This window comes from Zalophus californianus, chromosome 8, assembly GCF_009762305.2.
Source record: "Zalophus californianus isolate mZalCal1 chromosome 8, mZalCal1.pri.v2, whole genome shotgun sequence".
In the NCBI taxonomy this organism is placed as follows: domain Eukaryota; kingdom Metazoa; phylum Chordata; class Mammalia; order Carnivora; family Otariidae; genus Zalophus; species Zalophus californianus.
Window position 1 is genome coordinate 97,036,054 of NC_045602.1, and position 20,397 is coordinate 97,056,450.

Genomic DNA, 20,397 nt, shown 5'->3' on the forward strand with positions numbered 1-20,397 from the left:
TGGCTGATTGTTAATGAAGCCTTTGAGTAATGGAAGGCTGTGAATAAAAGAAATCCAGACAGCTTAAAACTTAATTTGAAACAGTAATTTCTATCTGTTCCCTGATAACCAGAAATACGAATTAAAAAACCATACTGACATCTGACGTATATCTCTTCCCACAATTATGGAATGGTTGCACAGCAAAGACATGCAAGAGCAAACAGCTGTCTTCTCTAACACAGTCAAGATGCAGTTACACGGCCACTTCCCATTCTTCTAGGCACAGCTATCACTTACAACCATAAATCAAAACCTACAGTGATGACAACTGGGGCCTGTGGGGTAAGCTAATAGGCTTTGTTCTATAGTTTGTCCCCACCCTTTATACATCAGTCAGGCAAGCACACAGCAAATCCTCAATCCCTTGATAAGTTCAAAATGTCTGGAGCTGCCGAATATAATTTTATAGACTGTGCCTTGCTTAAGAGTGCAAGATAGAGCTAAACTGAAGTTCATGTTCCACTAGCCAAGGGATGTGCCTGCAGGACTTCACCTGTCCGAAGGAGTGCCATCTGCTTGTCTCCTGAGGCCACAACACCAGAGGAAGCATCATTCTGTAATTTGCACAAAGTCACTACATAAGCGATCAGTGATCCAGAAAATGTTCCACGTTAACTCTCTGCCTTAATACACTCATTCCTGAAAACAATTTCCAATTACATAAGTCCTTCATTCACCTCATAGCAAAGCACAATGTCCTTGAGATAGCCTATACAGACCAAATAGCATTCTACTAGCTATATGTTAATTTTAGAGTTCCACTAAAACAATGTTATGGTTACGCCTTAGTGGGAAAAAAAAATCATTCAATAACCTAAAGTCTGTGAAACACCACCCACACCCACACCAGAAGGGAAAAAAAAACCTTACAGAAAGTCATCACAAAAAAAAAAAAAAAAAAGAAAGTCATCTCAACAGTGAAAGTGGATTAGATACAATGCCCAGCTGCTAAAAATAATCCATCTCCGATTGTATGCAATCTTACAGGCAATCCTAATCAGATTTGTTAACAGATTCTCCCCCCCACCCCCACCAACTGGGAAGCAGGAAGTCAGAAAGGGAGGGTAGGAATAGTTGAGAACAAGTCTAGACAGAAAAATGGGGGGGGGGGGCAAGCCAAGGACAGTAAGCACACTGGCAAACAGTCTTACACTTTTACTGTTTTCTTTCAAGTTTCAAATTCTCTTCAGGATAAAACCCATGCCATGTCAAACCCTTTATGGACTCTATTTCCGCAGCCTTTTTTCCCCACTTCTCCTAACACGTTCCCCTTAATCCCAGCCATGTACAACTCTTCGTGATTCTCTGGATACACCATGTTCTTTTGAGATGCTTTACTGTCCTCCTCACCTGGTTAAGTCCTTCAGGGCCTCAGTTCAGGCATCACCTCCTCTGGGAAGGCAGCTCTTAGTTGGTCCCTCAATCACTACCTCTAATCTGTTATGTGATTCTTCTGTGTACTAACACAGAATATAATTATTTCTATCACAGTATTATCTACTACTGTGATTAACTACTGTTTGTGTGATTCTCTCTCACTAGACTGTGCTCCTTAAGTGCAAGAACTCAGTAGTTTTTTCAACCCTATTTCAACCTCAGAACTATCATCTACTTTATCAGGTTTTGAAAAACGATTATCCCATAAAATTTTTATGACATGTACTATTGCCTTCGAGATATTTTTTCTCATCCTTTATCGTACAATTCTTCAATTTACACCAAGGAAAATCATCCATTTCAAAACTTCACTATTTTCAGGAAAAAATAAACCAAAAAAATCTTCTAAGTAATTTTTATCGATCTCTGTTGGAATATTTTGGTCCTGTTGAGATTTGCTATTATTATGGTCTTTTTCCTAAAGATATAGAACTTTCGTCCTCTGAAATACTATTTGCATAAATATATAACGTTTCTATTTTTTTTTTAGACTCCTCATAACTGACAAGAAAAAACTTGTAGAGATGGAAAAACTTTTATACTATTTGATTTCATAAGTGACAACTCACTGCCTATCATATCAGGGAAACAAGAATGTTCTAATGATAACATCAAAAGAGCTATTTTGAGCTATAAATCAGTATATAACATACTGACTTCAAGTGTACAGCATTAACGATTTGATACTTATGCATATTGTGAAATGATCACCACAGTAAGTCTAGGTCACATCCATCATCAGTTAGTTTTTTCTTATAAGAACTTTAAAGATTTACTCTCTTAGGAACTTTAAAGATTTACTCTCTTAGCAACTTTCAAATATATAATACAGCATTATTAACTATATCCACCAGAATATACATGACATCCCCATGACTTATTAATTTATAACTGAAATTTGTACCTTTAGACCACATTCAACCAGTCTGTTCTCTGTACTATTCCATGAGGATCTTCATGAGGTAGTCTGTCAGGTCCCAGCTGGCAAGGTCCAGATGCAGGATGGTATGGGGCAGGGCATACCCTTCATAGATGGGTACAGTGCAGGTGACCCCATCCCCAGAACCATGATAATATCAGTGATGCGGCCAGAAGCATACAGGGAGAGCACAGCCTGTTCTCTGAATCTATGAGTTAACGGCAGGGGGTGTTTTGCTTTAGATTCTACATATAAGTGAGATCATCCGGTATTTGTCTTACTCTGTCTTATTTCGCATAGCATAATGCCTCAAGGCCCATCCATACAGTTGCAGATGACAAAATCTTTTTATGGCACACATGCACACGCCACAGTTTCTTATCCATCATCCACCCATGGACATTTGGGTTGTTTCCATGCCTTGGCTATTGTAAATAATGCTGCAATTAACATGAGGCACATTTATCTTTTTGAGTGTTTTTGTTTCCTTTGGATAAACACCCAGAAGTGGAGTTACTGATCATATGGTAGTTCCATTTTTAATTTTTTGAGGAACCTCCGTATTGTTTTCAATAATAGTTGCACCAATTTACATTCCCACCAACAGTGCACAAAGGTTCCCTTTCCTCCACATCCTCACCAACCCTTGTTAGTTTCTTGTTTTTTTGATAACAGCCATTCAATGCATATTTAGTCAATTCATTTACAACAATGAAACCAAGAATATATAATGCGGAAAGGACAGTCTTCTCAATAAATGGTGTTTTAACTGGACAGCCACATACAAAAGAATGAAATTGGACCACTGTCTTACACCATACACAGAAATTAACTCAAAATGGATTAAAAACTTGGATGTAAGACCTGAAACCATAACTGGAAGAAAAAACAGGAGGTAGACTCCTTGACATACGTCTTGGTGATTTTTTTTTTTTTTTTTAGTTTAACACCAAAAGGAAAGGCAACAAAAGCAAAAAAAAAAAAAAAAAAAACCAAGGGGGACTACATCAAACTAAAAATGCTTCTACATAGCAAAGGAAACCATCAAAATGAAAAGGCAAACTACCAAATCGGAGAAAATACTGGCAAATCATATATCTGATATGGGGTGAATATTCAAAACATATGAAGAATTTATGCAACTCAGTAGCAAAAAAGCAAACAATCCAGTTTAAAAATGGGCAGAGGATCTAAATAGACATTTCTCTAAAGGCATACAGATGGCCAACAGATATATGCTATACAAGATCTCTACTTAATATTGTTTTAAGTCACAAATATATTATTTTTTGAAAAACAGTGCCTGATATATAAGTATCATTTAATTTCAGAATAAATGGAGAAGAGACCTTAATGTATACAATAATAAGGATGCAAAGAGTATAACGTTTAAGAAACCAATATCCCATAAAATATATTGATGCATTTCAAAAGTTGTGCAATCTACACCCCTGTTAAATAGCTGTTTGATTCCACAATTGAAAATACAAGGGCACTATTTTTTTTTTCTTTAAGTAGGCTCCACTCCCAGCAGAGAGCCCAACACGGGGTCCAAAATCCCAAACCCCGAGAGATCATGACCCAAGCTGAGATCCAGCGTCAGATGCTCAACCAACTGAGGCACCCAGGTGCCCCAGGGCACTATGTAATAATATGTATCTATCAGTAGTTATACCAAGGTGGAGAGAACGACTGTTTCAAGCATTTATCGATACAGGAAAGGAAAAAAGATCTCTACAGTATTCTGTCTCATCCTTCACAGGAAACCATTAAAAAGGACTCTATTCCTCAAATGAGGAATGGAATACTAATCAAAATAAAAAGGAACAAAATGCTGAGGCATAAATGCTTTATGCTAAGTGAAAAGAAACCGGAAAGTGTCTGATTAGATAATTCCATTTATATGATATTCTTGTAAAGGTGAAATTATAGGGACAAAAAACAGATCAGTGGTTGGTAGGGATGGAAAGGATTAACATGAGGAAATTTTTTGGAGTAAAGGAACTATTCTAATATTTTGATTGTAACGGTAGTTACACAACTGTATACCTCTGCAAAAATTGCAGAACTTACACTAAACATGGTAAATTTTACTTCATGTAAATTATCATGAATAGAAAAAATTATATATTACTTCTAGTCTTTACTTCAACAACAACATAAAAAATATTCTACTCCCCTTTGAGAAAGATCATTTAAGCTAAAGGCAAAAGATTTCTCTCTGGTTTAACAATTTGGCTTCTCTCTGGATAATTAGCTGCTATGTCAATGAACCTAAGAGAGGAAAGAGAGTTGATGTGGTTGGTTAACCTACTTCTGTTCCATGGTCACATGCAATTTCTAAGTCCTATCAACTCCTCCTTAAATGTGTATTTCAAATCTACTCCTTCTCATCTACTCTTCACATCTCCTATCACTCCCAAGGTTAAAAATATTCACCAATTCCAAAGTACCTCAAGATAAAGTCCATATTCATTAACAGAGCATAGAAGGCCCTTTATTATCTGAACCAACCTACTTTTCCAGATTTGTCTTCTACCATTGGCAACTGTTTTACTCACTCATACCTTTCAGAAATCAAAGTGGTCATTTACATTAAGAACCTCAAAATAACCCAAACCCTTTGGACACTTTAACCCAGTAAGCCCACTTCAAGGAATTTATTCTGCGGGGATAATCTGCATAGTATCAAAAATCAGACAGTCCAAATAAACAAAAACAGGAAAATTGCAAAGAATAGTATATCCACAAGAGTTTCCGATGCAGCTATCAAAATCATGCTTATGGGAAGTTTCTAAAGACATGGAGGAAACATTACTTGAAGTGAAAAAAGAAAGTAAATATCAAGTTTTATGTACAGTGTTTCTCAACTATGTAAAACAGTATAGAGAAAAGGAAAGGAATTTTATCTCTAACAGTGAGAATATAAGTGATTTTTATCTTCTCTCTAGTCTTCTGTATTTTCCAAGTTTTCCACGAGATTATTTTTTAACTTAGAAATATATATACACATACACAAACTTTTCGACTCAGTAACTGCATAACTAGAACTGTATTTTGAAGAATAATGCAGGCAAAGATTTATGCACAAAGATGACAGAGCATCCTCCTTTTCTCCACCATGGTGGTATGTGTGGTTGACTGTTCCACACAATGTCTTCTCACAAGACTTTCAAGATCAAGCAATTCCTGGCCAAGAAACAAAAGCAGAATTGGACCCATTCCCCAGTGGATTCAGATGAAAACTGGTAATAAAGTCAGGGACAACTCCAAAAGGAAGCACTGGTGAAGAACCAAGCTGGGTCTATAAGAGACTGCACATGAGATGGCACACATATTTATGCTGCGTGAAAGTCACATGCTCATATCCTATCACTCTGTAAACATCACTATCTGAGCAGTAGGCATTTTTTTGAAGATTTTACTTATTTGAGACAGAATGGGAGTGAGAGAAGAGAGCACGAGCCAAGACTCGATCCCAGGATGGGCTCATGACCTGAGCCAAAGGTAGACACTTAACCCACTGAGCCACCCAGATGCCCAACAATGGGCATGTTTTATCAGGGAAATGATTTTTCTGTTACTATGCTTCCGCCCCAGTAGATTGGTTTAGTAATAAATATGTGATACTTTTTGTTTGGGGGGAAAAAAAAAGAAAAAGGGCATTAGTTACAATCATGGCTTTAAAATTTAACAGGGGGATGATTTAATCCAATCACTGTAAATGCATGATACCATTAAAAACTTTAAAGTTTTTATAGATATATTTAATATGACAGAGAATTTTACCCATTTAAAAGCGTAAGTTCAGTGGATTTTAGTATATTCACAAAAGTGGACATCCATCACAATCTAATCTTAGAACATTTTCAACACCCCAAAAAGAAACTCTGCACAGAGTGATCACTCTTCTTTCCCATTTTCACTCACCTCAGACCTATCCAACCACTAATTTACTTCCTGTCTCTTGAGATCTATCTATCCTGGTTATTGTATGTAAATGGAATTCTATAATATGTAGTCTTTTTTTGACTGGTTTCTTTTACTTAGCATGTTTTCAAGATTCATCCATGCTGTAACATGAACTGGTACTTCATTTCTTTTTATTGCCAAATAATGTTCTATTATATGGATATATGACATTTTTTCTATCTAGTCATCAGCTGATGGAAATCTGGGTGTTTCCATTATGGGGATAATTCTATTATCCCCATTATGTACATTTGTCCACAGATTTCTATGTAGATATGTCTTTTTATTTCACTTGGTATGTAACTAGGAGTGAACGTGCTGGGTCCATGGCAATTCCCAAGTTTAACTTAAGGAACTGCCAAAACATTTTCCAAAAGTGGCTACACCATCTTACACTCCCACTCCCACCAGCAACATATATGGGTTCCTACTTTTTCACAGCCTTCCCAAAATTTATTACTGTTGTCTTTTTTATTATAGTCATCCTAGTGGGTATACAGTAGTACCTCATTCCTTTTTTTTTTTTTTTTTACGGTTTTGATTTGCATTTCCCTAATGGGTAATGACTGAGCATGTTTTCATGTGCTTATTGACTATTTGTATATCTTCCTTATGGAAAGGTCTATTCAAACCCTTTGTCTATGACTGGATTGCCCTTTTACTGCTGAGCTGAGATAGTCCTTGATATATTCTAGATACAAATTCCTTGTCAGACATGATTTGCAAATATTTTCTGCCATTCCATGGGTTGTCTTCTTTCTTGATGGTGTTCTTTGATGCAAAAAAGTCTTTAATTCTAACAGAGTCCAATTGATTTTTCTTTTGTCACTTGTGCTTTTGCCTACAAAGCCAAGAAAACTGTCCAAACCCCTCCTTCAAAAAAACCTAACCCAAACTCACAGAGATTTCTGCCTATGTTTTCTTTTAGGAATTATACAGCTTTAGCTCTTACATTTAGGTCTAGGGGCCATTGTGGGTTAAATTCTGTATATAGTGTGAAGCAGGGATCCAAATCCATTCTTTCACATGTGGCTATCCAGTTGTACTAGCGCGACTTGTTGAAGACACTATTTTTCCCCCACTGAATTATAGCTTGGCAGCCCTGTCACATTGGGATATGGGAAGTAAAGGATATAAAACTGTTACAGATGAACTCAACTGTGTGAGAAAAATCTATATTGGTAGACTCGGGATATTCACTTTCTCCCTTACTTCCATTATAGTACTTACTATAACCTGCAATTATCTTATTCATTTGTTTACTTCTTACCTGCCTCCCCCATTAGAATGTATACTTCATAGGGACAGGGACTTTGTCTTGTATACTGTTGAATCTCCAAAGCCTACCACAGAACCTGGTTCCTAGGAGGCACCAATTACTGAAAAACGAGCATTTATTTAACATGATCTGGAAGAGAATGCACTGAATGTTAATACTTCGGTTGGAATTGTCATTACAACTAAATTTTTCTTAATGTTTTATAATGTACATACATTATTACTATAATCAGATATGAAATTAGGGTATTTTAAAAATGTGTAATACATCTAGACCAATTTGTTATTCCTCAAAGTTCTAAGAACCTCAATTTTTGCCAAACTATTTTATTTTCACTTTTATAGTCCCCAGCACAATGACACCACCAACTACCTAATAGCTCAGGTCTAAGTCTTAAGAGTAAGTGATCCTTGATGTCTTTCTCTTATGCCATACACCCAAATTATCAGCAAGTCCTGTCAGCTCTACCTCCAAAATACATATTCAATCTAATCACTTCTCATTATCCCACTATTCACAATCTTAATCCAAGCTACAACCATCAATTGGATGAATAACAGCAATGGTCTCTTAATCAGTTTTTGTCCCCACTTGCACATCTCCACAGTAATAAATCATATCTCATTCCACTACTTACCACCTTCACATCCTCCCACCACCACACCTCCAAGATCTTCTTAGCGCAATCAGAATAAAATTCAAATTCCTCACCTTGGTCTATGGGCTCTTCCTGTTCCAGTTCTTGCCTCCAATCCATTTCCTACTTTTCTATCCCCCTTTTACTGAATTCCAGCTACCTTTGTCTCTGGCATGTCAAGCTCATTCTCTTCTCAAGGCCTTTCTACTTAGAGTTCCTGGTGCCTGAAATGCTCTACACATGGCTTTCTCATCATGCAAGTCTTAGCTCAAATGTCACCTCCTAAGAGGCCTTCCCTAACAATCTGGCTAAAAGGAACCAACTCTTCTAGTACTCCCTATTGCTTACATTATTTCCTTCATACCTCTTAACAATTCTGACATGATCTTGCCATTTTGTTTTCCTCTCTCTTTCCCCCACATTAGGATTAACTTCCACAAGGAAAGGACTTTTTTAGTACTATATCTCTAAGACCTGGATCAGTTCTTGGCATATAATAATTTCTCATTTACAGAATAAATGGTTGCTATTCTAAATCTTACGGGCAAAAGAACTGTTTGATTCTACATTAATTTTACGGGCAATAAAGAACTGTCTGATTCTACATTAATTTCTTCAGGAACAATACTAAGAGTAGAAGATACTTTTACATTAAGAATTATGGGGCACCTGGGTGGCTCAGTCGTTAAGCGTCTGCCTTCAGCTCAGGTCATGATCTCAGGGTCCTGGGATTGAGCATCAGGCTCCCTGCTCAGCTGGAAGCCTGCTTCTCCCTCTCCCACTCTCCCTGCTTGTGTTCCTGCTTTCGCTAACGGAAAAAAAAAAAAAAAAAAAAGAATTAAATCACCTGAGACATCACCTCACACCAGTCAGAATAGCTAGTATCAAAAAGACAAGGAATAACAAGCGTTGGCGAGGATGTGGAGAAAAAGGAACCTTCATGCACTGTTGGTGGGAATGCAAATTAGTGTAGCCACTCTGGAAAACAGTATGGAGGTTCCTCAAAAAAGTAAATATACAAGCCAGTAATTCCACTTCTGGGTATTTACCAGAAGAAAAATACTAATTCAAAAAGAAACATGCACCTCTATGTTTATTGCAACATCATTTACAATGTCAAGATATGGAAACAACATAAGTATCCACTGATAGATAAATGGATAAAAAAGAGGTGGTATATACACACACACAATGAAATATTACTCCACCATGCAAAAGAATGAAATCTTGCCATTCCTGACAAGGTTGGTCCTAGTGGGTATTACACTAAGCGAAATAAGTCAGACAGGAAAAAACAAATACCATATGATTTCACTTACATGTGGTATCTAAAAAACAAAACAAACAGAAATTGACTCATAAATACAGAAAACTGGTGGCTGCCAGAGGGGAGGGAGTGGAGATGAGTGCAAAAGGTAAAGGTGATTAAGAGGCACAAACTTCCAGTTACAAAATAAGTAACAGAGATGTAAAGTACAGCATAGGGAATACAGTCAACAACTTTGTATGACAGATGGTAGCCATGTATAGTGAACATTTCATAACATACATTGTCAAGTCATTACGTTATACACCTGAAACTAATATTGCATGTCAACTGTACAATTTTTAAAAAGTCACCTGAAAAATAAAATTTAAAAGCTGATCATAAAAACTTGATCATATATAATCCAAATAAAATAACATTAAAGAAATAATAAAACAACTGGAAATATGTTCTAATGCACTCCTTCCACCCTTTTCATTTTATCTACAATTGCTGAAGCATGTGATGGCGTTATCAGAATATAAAGAAAAAAAGACTGTTAATCTAATTAGGATCTAAAGTTGTTTAATGTCATTTCATCCAACACTGATAAGCACTTTACCATATACCAGGCATTGCTTTTAAACTACTTACATGCATCACCCAAATTGTCCTGATGGTGGGTACTCCCATTTGGAGGAATGATGAAATCGAGGCATAGAATAATCAGTAACTTACCTAAGGCCATATAGTTAGTAGATGGCGGAGCCAAGATTCAAAAACCCTAGGCAGCCCCACTCTGAGCCCATGCTCTTAACCACTTCTCAGTATAGTTTAATAGAAATGATAATAAAAGCTACCTCATCTGGTTGCTATAAGGATTGACTGAGAGAAGGTATAACACAATGCCAGACACAATAAAAACTTATTAAGTTCTCTAAAGCATGACTTCTTGTTCTTAGGCTTTCAAGTGCTTTTCTATGGTTCAGGATGCCTCAATGAGCATCAAATACCATTCAGTTTCATTTTCGGGAGGGGGGCACGGGGAGGGGAGGGAGAGAGAAAATCTTAAGCAGGGTCCATGCCCAGCACGAGGCCCAACTTAGGGCTCGATCTGATGACCCCTGACATCATGACCTGAGCCGAAATCAAAAGTCAGACAATCGACTGAGCCACCTAGGTGCCCCCATTCAGTTTCATTTTTAAGGGAAGAAAGGGAACTGGCATTTATTGAGGGGTTTTCTGTATGCCAGAATTATTTTAAAGGTACTATTCTAATAATACTTGCCTTATCTCAAAGGATTCTCACTCTAAGACTCAAATCAAATAGTAATGCAGTATACAAAGGGGACGTACTATTCAATTAGTTTAGTACTTAAAAGTCAATTTCCATTGTATTAAAAAAAAGTATGTGGGAATAGAAAGCATAAAAATTAAAGAAATCCATATCCATGGGACCCTGTCCCTGTCATAATTACAAGTGCCCTCTGGATCACTCATTCATGCTCTTTTGGGAACATTTGTTGTGGGCCTACCATGAGAGAGGCATCTTGCTATTGAAATACACAAACTCTATCTTAAAGAGATAACAGTCTAGTTCTACAAAATATCTCAATAAGTGCCATAAAAGGAATTCATATGCTATGTTAGTACTCCTTCTTAGACATGTGCAGAAATGCAGAGGATTAACAGTGCTGGTACCTATATTAACTTCCCTTTACAAATTAATCTACAAAGTCTGAGGCTGGTCACTAACCACACGGGGTTTAGTGAGTCCATTAAATGTGGCTAGTGGGACTGAGGAACTGCATGTTTAAATCATATTTTAATTAACTTAAATTTTAAATTATCAATTCCATTACTAGAAAACTTGTAAGCATGCTTTGAGCAACTAAGGTATGTGAATCTACTTTTCCAACTGTAAAATGGATATCTAAATACATATCAAATATTTCCAATGAAAACTGAACATTTGAATTGAGATGTGCTGTAACTGTAAAATACATACTGGATTTCAAATAATTTATATGAAAAAATGTGAAAGGTCTTATTTTTATATTGATTAAATGTGGATATGATATATTGGGTTACACAAATTTCACCTTGTTTTTGTACTTTAGTGGGGTTACTAGAAGATTTAAAAGTACACATGTAACTTACATTTTATTTCTACTCGACAACACTGGCCTGAAGATTACTTACAACATTCTTAAAACGAGGTTTCAGTGATTTGAGAATTCCTCAGCGCTCCAGAGCTTCAAAACTTGACATAATAGATGGTTTCCTAGCAAATTGAAGGAGACTTACCTGTATTTGCCTGAGCTTTAGTTTTAGCTCTATCACTACATGAAAATTCTACCATCATCAAAAATGTAGTTACTACATGAAACCATTTTAAAATAAACACTAATTACATTTACAGGTTGATGATTTTTTTTCTGAAAACATGCTAATATAGGAATACGGGTAGGAAATTCATCTTTCTTTTCTGTGATAAGGCAAACAGGAGTAACAACCTATAAAGTAATGCAAAAATGTGGAAAAGAGTAAACAGTCTTCCTTTGATGTAATCCAAAAGAACACAATGACAAATTAGTTTCAAATGTAGGGTTCCTGCTATAGTATGCACTGAAGTTGGTCTCTGAAGTGCTCATCCTATGCCCTGCTATAACAGAACCAGAGTTTTTTGACGTGCTTCTCTCATGTTTAAAAAAAAAAAAGCCCAAATCTCAGCTTTTCCTCCGCTTTTTCATACCTTCAACTACATATTAAAACCTGAATTTTAATCGCATTTTTACTTAAATCAATTGTTTTTTAAAGACCTATATAAAAAACTGATTCTTCAATTTTAACATACCAAAGCAAATTACGAATAGGGTAAACAACACCTAAGCATTATGATGTCAGCTACTAGAAGACTTTTAAAAGAGTTAAGAATCACTCTAGACTGAAAACTACTCAACTCCACAGGGGGTCTTTATACAGAAGACTCCAAGATGAATTAAGTAGTGTGTCAAAGTGTTTCTGAGATGAACCAATCTGATGTTTATTTTGCTATACTTCTCCCAATGTAAAATTTCAAGAAAAATGAACAGCAGCACAACAATTCCAACTGAAAAATCACTTCCAACATCAAGGCAAGGAGGCAGGGAAAGATGAAAACCTGTGATTAAAATATTTCTGAAGTGTTAGGTGTAAATCTTTGAGTATGTCTTTCATGGACAATGTAAAGAGGAATACGCTACAAGAGAAGGAAGCTCAAAATACTTAAATAACAATCTTCTCTATTTATTAGGATCTGTGGTTTTGGTATGCAAATTACAAACAATACAATAAAGAGACTAGGCCTACTTACTCAGAGACCAGAACTTTGCTCTGTAGATAAAAGCAATGCATATGTGTTAAATCCAGTTTTTCCACTTTCCAGACTTTTTTCTAATTTCAAACATGGTGTTCATTTCAAAGATCTTAGTTATTACTGAAATGAAATAAAGTTACATTAACATAAAAATGAAAATGTCTGGAGTCTTTCTGGATAGTAAGTTAAATAGCAGCTCGATTTAAACCAATTCTATTGGTGAAAAATAGTCATAACTGTTTTGTTTTGCTTGTTTATTAATAAACTTTTTAGGTACATTTTAAGTTCACACCAAAATTGAGCAGAAAGCACAAGAGATTTCCCCTACATCCCCAATGCTTGTTTGTTTTTAACATTTGGCGGGATGAATTACCCAAGAAAAAGAAAGATAAGTACAAAGCAGAGGATATTAATCTCCATGGCCCCTGGCAAAGATGGAACTCTCTCCTGGATCACTGCATTCTACCACTACCAGGATCGAACCATGGCCAGTGGCTAGAATTAAGGGTATTTAACTTCTGTTGCTTAGCAGTTTGAGAGGCATGCAAAGAAATGTAGGTTGCAGAGGAGAAGGATATCAACACTCAGTATGCAGTTCTGACATTGACAATCACGTTCTTAAAGATTTTCTTTTAACGCTGGATTTACTTTATGACTCCACAAATAAGCCTATATGAAGATGTGAGGAGTATTTACATAATGTCAGGTTCACCAGATGCACATGCATGTAAAACCATAGGCTGCAATAAACATAAAAAAATACTACTAATCAGAGAAAAGAAAATTAAAGAGTAAGAACCCATTTCACACCCATCAGATTGGCAAAGGTTTCAAGGTATTGGCCATAATACCAAGTGGTGAAAAGAAATGGAGAAACAGACTGATAAATGTAGCTGATGGGATACAAATTAGAACCACCTGTAATAGAGTAAAAAAATACACATGCACACCCTCCAATCCAGGCTTCCACTTCTAGGTCTATACCAAGAACACATTCACTGGCGATATATAAGTAACATAAAACATGGAAACCATCTATTGCAAGTAGACAAAAAAAGATTAAAGTTTGGGTGAAAAACTGGGGAAATGTTCATCAATAGGGGAATGGATAAACTTACATAGTCATAAAAACTATTTAGCATTTAATGTAAAGAACCACAGCTACGGCTAAAACCAAATATCATCCCCCTCCCAAAAAAACTCACCAAGTTTAATTTTTTTAAGTTGCAAAAGCACAGCATTTATATGAAATATAAAAACACATCAAAACTATATATATTACTACAGATGCATACATACATAGCTAAAAGCATGGAAATATCAATTTGAATGAATTGTATTAACTTCAGTTGACTATGTAGACTATGTAGACTGCACCTGAGCTTTGTGTTCCTGGAAAGCAGTGATGGTTAAGAAATCCAACCCCATCATTTTGAGTTTTGGGAAAGTGGTAACAAAAAGATCCTGCCTTTGTTTATTGTGACAAGACCGGTCCATGCAGTTCCTCAAGACCCCTGGTTTTACTTGCCCCAGGTCCTTGTCCTTTTCTTTTTTTTGAGACGTTCCTTATTAATTAATGTTCTCCCAATTACAAAAGCCCGAAAATCACCTCCTTTAATTGGCCAGCACATTATGTCTTTGACACAGAAGTGGTTATCTCTGGGGGCAGAAGAGAATGGGATGAAGAAGATGAGGCAGATTTAGTTGCAATGGTAACATAGAAACCTGAAATAGGACAAAGTTATTTTCTTTTTTCATACAAAGGGACCTGTTATTCTGTGTACCTTTCTGCTTAAAATGTTTCAAAATTAATTTGTAAATTATGTTAAAATGATGTGCAGTCAAAAAAGGTCACAAGTCAATCAATCCTTTAGTCTTGTTTTTTCATGTTAAATAGGCACATGAACACATGCCCAACCTATTCCATTAGATTGCTGTAAGTAAAAGTGTTTTTCCTAATCATGGAGTGATAGAATACATTTGTAATTCATTCTGGGCCAATTAGCTCAGTTTGTTACAGCAGAGTTCTGACTAGGGCAGGGTTGAATTATCAGGTAGACTTTTATTATTTCAGGGGCAAGACTACACTCCTACTACTCCCAGAGAGCCATATAGTATGCTGTAAATGTCATATACCGTTGGTTACAAGAGGCACTAGGCAAGTCTATGTGTAATATCTCAATCCATACCCAACAAAAAGAACTACTGAGCAGATAACCCTAGGAACTTAATGGTAGACTTGTAAATAATCTTTCTATGAGGAAACTGGCACACTCAGTACACACACACCAAAGTTTTGTTTGGAGTGGGTAGATGTGGTTCCTGTGGAGGACAGGCTTTTTTGGGGGGTGAGGGGTCGGGGAGGAACTGTAAAGTGAGATTCTGAAAACATGAAATCTCATCTTAAAGTGCTCAAAGGTGATCTTTTGAGTTGGTTTCAAATTGCTTTTAGTCCCAAATGCTTCCAGAAGGCTTGGTGAGTACGAGGAAATGATTTTGTTAATGCAGAACAAACCCATCAGCAGCTAAAAATCTTTTTTTCTGAGAAAGACCACCAAGGGGGGGGGGAGTGGCAGAGGGAGAGAGAGAATCTTAAGCAAGCTCATGCCCAGCACAAAGCCCAACTTGGGGCTGGATCTCACAACCCTGAGATCATGACTTCAGCTGAAATCAGGATTCATACTTAAGCAAATGAGCCAGCCCTAAAATTTAACCTTAACAACAAAAAAAAAAACTTTAGAAACTTGGAACATCAGTTTCAAATATAGAGGTGAAGTGCTAAAATCTGGGATAATAAGAGAACTTTGAATCTTCATAATAGCCGACATTGAAAGGAAATGTTCTGTGCTTATAAGGCTAAATACAAGAGTAACCTTTACAAATGGTCTATATTCTGAACTCTATTTGCAAGCATCCAAACAACAGGAGCTTGTAAGGTCTTCTTGACCTCCCTAAGGCCAACAAGTTTGAAAAATATCTGGAATTCACTCATCTTGATTAATTTTTAGTTCTCCTCCCCCAAGAACCAGTAAATAAAACAGACCCTTCATTTTATTTGAATGCAGAGAAATATGGAAGCTAAGCTTGAACTAAAATTTAAGGATTTAACTAAAGTTAAAATGCTTGGTCCTGTTTTTCAAATAGAAGATAAAGTCTGCATTACAAAAACTCAAAAAAGAAGAATGTCAAATTAAAAGAACCTAAACAGGCTCCAGCCCATTTCAAAGCACTTTCATCAGAGTAGATGGTCTTAAGTTTATGAGAACTCAAAACCCTTAAGTCTTTTAATATAAGGTAGTATATACATTTATAATCTTGCAGAGGTTTAAAAAAGTCTTAAGATGCTGCTCCTCTTTGTAGCTTATGGAATTAAACCAAAGAAGAGAAAACTCAACACTATCAAATTCCTACTACATCTCCTTAGTCATCAAGAAACTACTGGTTAATCTTTTTCTTCCTTGCACTACCTTAAGAAAACCAAAACTGTCATTCAGCGAAAATATTTTGTATGTCAGTAAGCTGGTACGAACTGCTTCCAGGCAGACAGATGCAATAACAGTGTAATAGCAAAGTCTGCTAAGCCTTTGCCTGCAAATCATTGACCAAAAATGGTAACAGCGAGTGCAGACTAAAGAAAATGGCAAAATGTTCTACTTGATCGTCCAGTTAAGAGTACTATTGTACAGCAAATTAGAGACAGTTTAGAGGGGAAAATATGTAAATTAAGCCAAGTGTCCATCACCTAGAATATGAGCATATTTACTTTTAATGACTAGGATAATTCAATGGGCTTTTAAAAAGCTTTTTCATTCGCTTTTATTAGCATCCCAGCATCATGCCCACTCCTCAGACGCTAAGTTCTGGCAGAGCCAAACTGTTCACAGGTAAAAGAAAATTTCTAACCATACATGGAGAGATCGGGTAGGGAAGGGTTAAAAGAGCCACTGCCAAGCCTGACAAGCACTGTGCTGCTGGAAGCTGATTGCCAGATACGACAGACAAAGCGGCTGCGAGGCCATCCTGTTCTTAATCATACCAGGGTCATGCTCGTGGTGATCATTCCGCACTCTAGGGTTGTTCAATAAAGGCTTTATTTTCCTTAATGAGATGGACCGACCTCAGGGGCCGAAACTCGCACGAGTCACTGACCGCCTCGGCGCCCGGCTTTGGGGAAACCAGCGCCAACAAGGCCCGCGCCGGATTCCGAAGCCCCCCATCCCGGGATGGCGGACTCCCGGTCGATTTCACCGAGGGTGTGGCGGTGCTCGGCCCTGGCAGGTCGTCCCCAGGCTATCGCGGGGACCATGCTCCCGCCGGCGGCCTCGCAGCAGCTGCGAGCGACGCAGCGGCCAGGAGCCGCCCGAGGAGCCTGGGTCCCAGGGGGTCCGCGAGCGGTGGAAGCCCAGAGACCTTCCCCTGCCTGCGGGCTGCAGCAGGGCCCGCGTCCCCCACCCCCGGGCGGGGACGCGCCTGTTGCCCCTCAGCCCCGACCCCCATGGGGCCCCAGCGCCCAGCCGCCCAGGCCGCGTCAGCCCACGCCTCGGGCTCCCTCCCACTCACCATCTTCGTCGCGGCGGTCGCAGTGACGCGGGAGGGGGAGCTGGCCGGCGCCGAGTCTGCAGAGCGTCCTTCTCACGGCAGAGGGACCGAGACACCCAGCGACCAGGCGACTCGAGGCGCGAGCCTACCAGGAGGCGGGTGCACGGGCGCGCGCCTCGGGCCCAAACGCGACTGCGCACGTCACGCGCTGCCTGCCGTTGCTACGCAACCGGCTGGCCAGGCAGCGCCCTGCCCAGAGAGCAGGCGGAGGGTTTTGCCTCACGTTCGGAAGACTAGGGGACCGGGTCCTCCTCTCATCAGCTCGGGTCTGTGGGGGTGGGGCCTCCCTCATTTAGTAGGGACGAGGAGGCAGAGTTCGGGCTAGCACCTGCCGGCGCGGAACCCGCAAAAGATCAAGCGGGGCAGGGGACTCTTATCACACCCCCCCACCACCTCGGGGGGGCGGGGGTATGTGGCGCCCCGCCCACTGCGCTGCTGCTGCCCTAACATGGAAGTAGCCACCTGGCCAGGTGTGCGCCGCGCTGGGGGCGGGGCCTGGGAGGGCGCGGGAGGGAGGGCGAGGGGGAAGGGAGGAAGGGGGAGAACGAGGGTAGGCGGCCTTCCCGGAGCAGGAGACCAGAGGGAGGACCGGGGGGAGTCCAGGCGCGGGCCGCGGCCCCGAGAACACATCCCGCATTTTTTACCTACTTTGGTGCGATTCCCGCCATCCTCCCCTGATTGGCCCAGCCCGGCACGTCGGGTCCTCGCGTGAGGGAAAAATCTGCCCATTTTTCCTTCTTCCCGAGGCGACTGTGGCCATTCAGAGTGCTCTGTGAGTCACCGCTAATTTCAGGTCTGGAAAAAACAAGGAGTGATTTATTTATCTTTGGGAACAGCCCGGGGAAGGAGGCCCGGCGGTCCGCAGGGGTGTGGCTGGGAAATGGTAGAGTTTTCCTGGGACGATGGCGCCGGCCCCGCCGCTCCGTTTTGGGGGCTTTTAATTTGGGGTTGGGTTTTTTTTAATGGGCGGTTACATCAGAAAGTTTTGAGAGGGCCAAAAGGAATCCCAGTGTTTTTCCCGAGGGCGTTTTTGTGCGCAGTAAAGGGAACAGAAAGACTTTACAACTGGGATGATTACTTTTTAGGCTACCGAGAACATCACGGCCTCTACCAAAATTATTTTAATTATCCAAATGTGAGGCTTTGGGATAAGACTTATTTTTTTCTGGGCACTATATGAAATCTAGACTGTTGTGTGACTTTTGGTCTGCCCACTCAACGTAGAAACTTATTTCTCATTACCCGTGTCTTTTTTTTTTTTGCTATTATTTTCTAGAAAGGAAGTAAGTTGTGGCAATTCTAAGCCTTTACCACCTGCTACAAGACTTTTACAGGCTAGAGCAGTGCTCAAGCTCTCAAGCTTGAAGGAGAACTTGGTACAGTCAGATTTGTGTGTCCTGGCCCCTAGAATTTCTGACAGTATATCTAAGTTAAGACGCGATAATTTGCATTTCTAACAATTTCCAGGTGATGCTAATGCAGCTGGTTGGGCATAGCACTTTGAGAAGAAAGAACCCATCTGTATCCAACTGCAGCTGGAACCCTTTATTTCTCTTCCTGGGACTCAGTGGCCCCTTCACTTCTAAAGTCCTCAAAGACTTCCTTTCTAGTTCAAAGTCGAATGGAATCGTGCTCATTAACAGATACAAACCTGCCTGCTCTAGCCTCTCTTCTGCATTTCGTCCTCCACCCTGCCGCCAGTGTTACATCCAAACCTAAGAATCTAATCTTGTCACTTTCCTGCCTAAAATTTTCTAAGGCTTCCTAAACGGGTCATTCTGGTCCTTCTGCCTCTGGCCTCAACCTGCCTTTTCTGCTCGGTTTCCCGTATCTTCCAAAGTGCCCAATTTCCTTCCAGACTAAACTTCTCATTCCAGAACCCTTCTTACTCTTTCTAGCTGCCATAATTATGGACCTGTTAGTGTCTCAGGCTGGAATGTTCATATTACCCCTCCATTCTGAAGACCTCTGACCACTTCCCAAGGGATCATTAGTGGTTTCTTCTTTAATCCCACAGTTGATCACTTCTCAAATCCTCATAAGCATCCAGATCACCTGAGGATCTTGTTAAAATGCAGATTCAGGGACTTAGAGGCTAGGTCGAGTCCTCAACCCATACTTTGAGTAGTGAGTGAGGTCTTTTCCCTAATGTTAATGTAGCTTTGTAATTGTTTATATAAATTTGCCACCACCACCAGTTTAGACTGAGAGTTCTTCAAGGACAGGGACTATTTAGGATGTACCTTATATGGACTGGCATAGTCCCTGATATATAATAGCTGTTTAATACACATTCATTAAGTGAACCAATATCTAAAGATGTTTTACAATTCATCAAGCAAGCTTCTGTATCAGTTCATTGTAACCTATGAGGAGCCCCCATTTTTAAGAGTCCATTAAACTTTAACCTCTGCCTTTACACATAAATTTTCTAGATCTTTCTATTCCTTATACCACAGAGGGAAGAAGTTTTGAAATAAGATCTCTCCTTATATATGAGATGGATGTATTCCATGTTAAAGTTAGAAAACATTTTTCATACTTCATCTGAACACATAGGCACTTTCATTTAAAACCAATAGTATGAGGGGCGCCTCGGTGGCTCAGTCAGTTGAACGACCAACCCTTGGTTTCTGCTCAGGTCATGGTCTTAGGGTGGTGAGATCAAGCCCCACAATGGGCTCTGCACTCAGCAGGGTGTCTGCTTGAGATTCTCGTGCTTGCTGGCTTTCTAAAATAAATCTTAAAAAAAAAAAAAGAAAACCAATAATATGAGTGGCAAGGAAGAATAAATTATACATTAACGAGGAACTCGAAGAGAGATGTATGTTAATAGCCTGGAAAAAGCCCCCCCCCCCACAAGAGGACATAACCCTGTCAGTAAAACAGTGCAGGAAAACTATTTTTA

The 20,397-nt window shown here is 39.2% G+C and overlaps 2 protein-coding genes and 1 pseudogene across 4 annotated transcripts in view; 2 read left to right on the plus strand and 1 right to left on the minus strand.

Moving 5' to 3' along the window:
• The window catches only part of DSTN (destrin, actin depolymerizing factor), a 37,146-nt gene extending 18,872 nt beyond the window's left edge, over positions 1 to 18,274 (minus strand). The window contains exon 1 of one of the 2 annotated variants that reach the window (XM_027623111.1): positions 18,138 to 18,274. In XM_027623111.1, the coding sequence (XP_027478912.1) occupies positions 18,138 to 18,218 (81 nt within the window). In that variant the 5' untranslated portion in view covers positions 18,219 to 18,274. Of the gene's footprint in view, positions 1 to 17,450; positions 17,718 to 18,137 lie in introns of those variants that run through there. The other variant, XM_027623112.2, reaches the window with a different exon arrangement.
• LOC118357272 lies at positions 5,552 to 5,708 on the plus strand (annotated as a pseudogene).
• BFSP1 (beaded filament structural protein 1) overlaps positions 18,227 to 20,397 on the plus strand; it is a 72,477-nt gene continuing 70,306 nt past the window's right edge. The window contains exon 1 of one of the 2 annotated variants that reach the window (XM_027623109.2): positions 18,227 to 18,282. The gene's annotated coding sequence lies outside the window, so the exon portion shown is untranslated. The remainder of the gene's footprint in view (positions 18,283 to 20,397) is intronic. The other variant, XM_027623110.2, reaches the window with a different exon arrangement.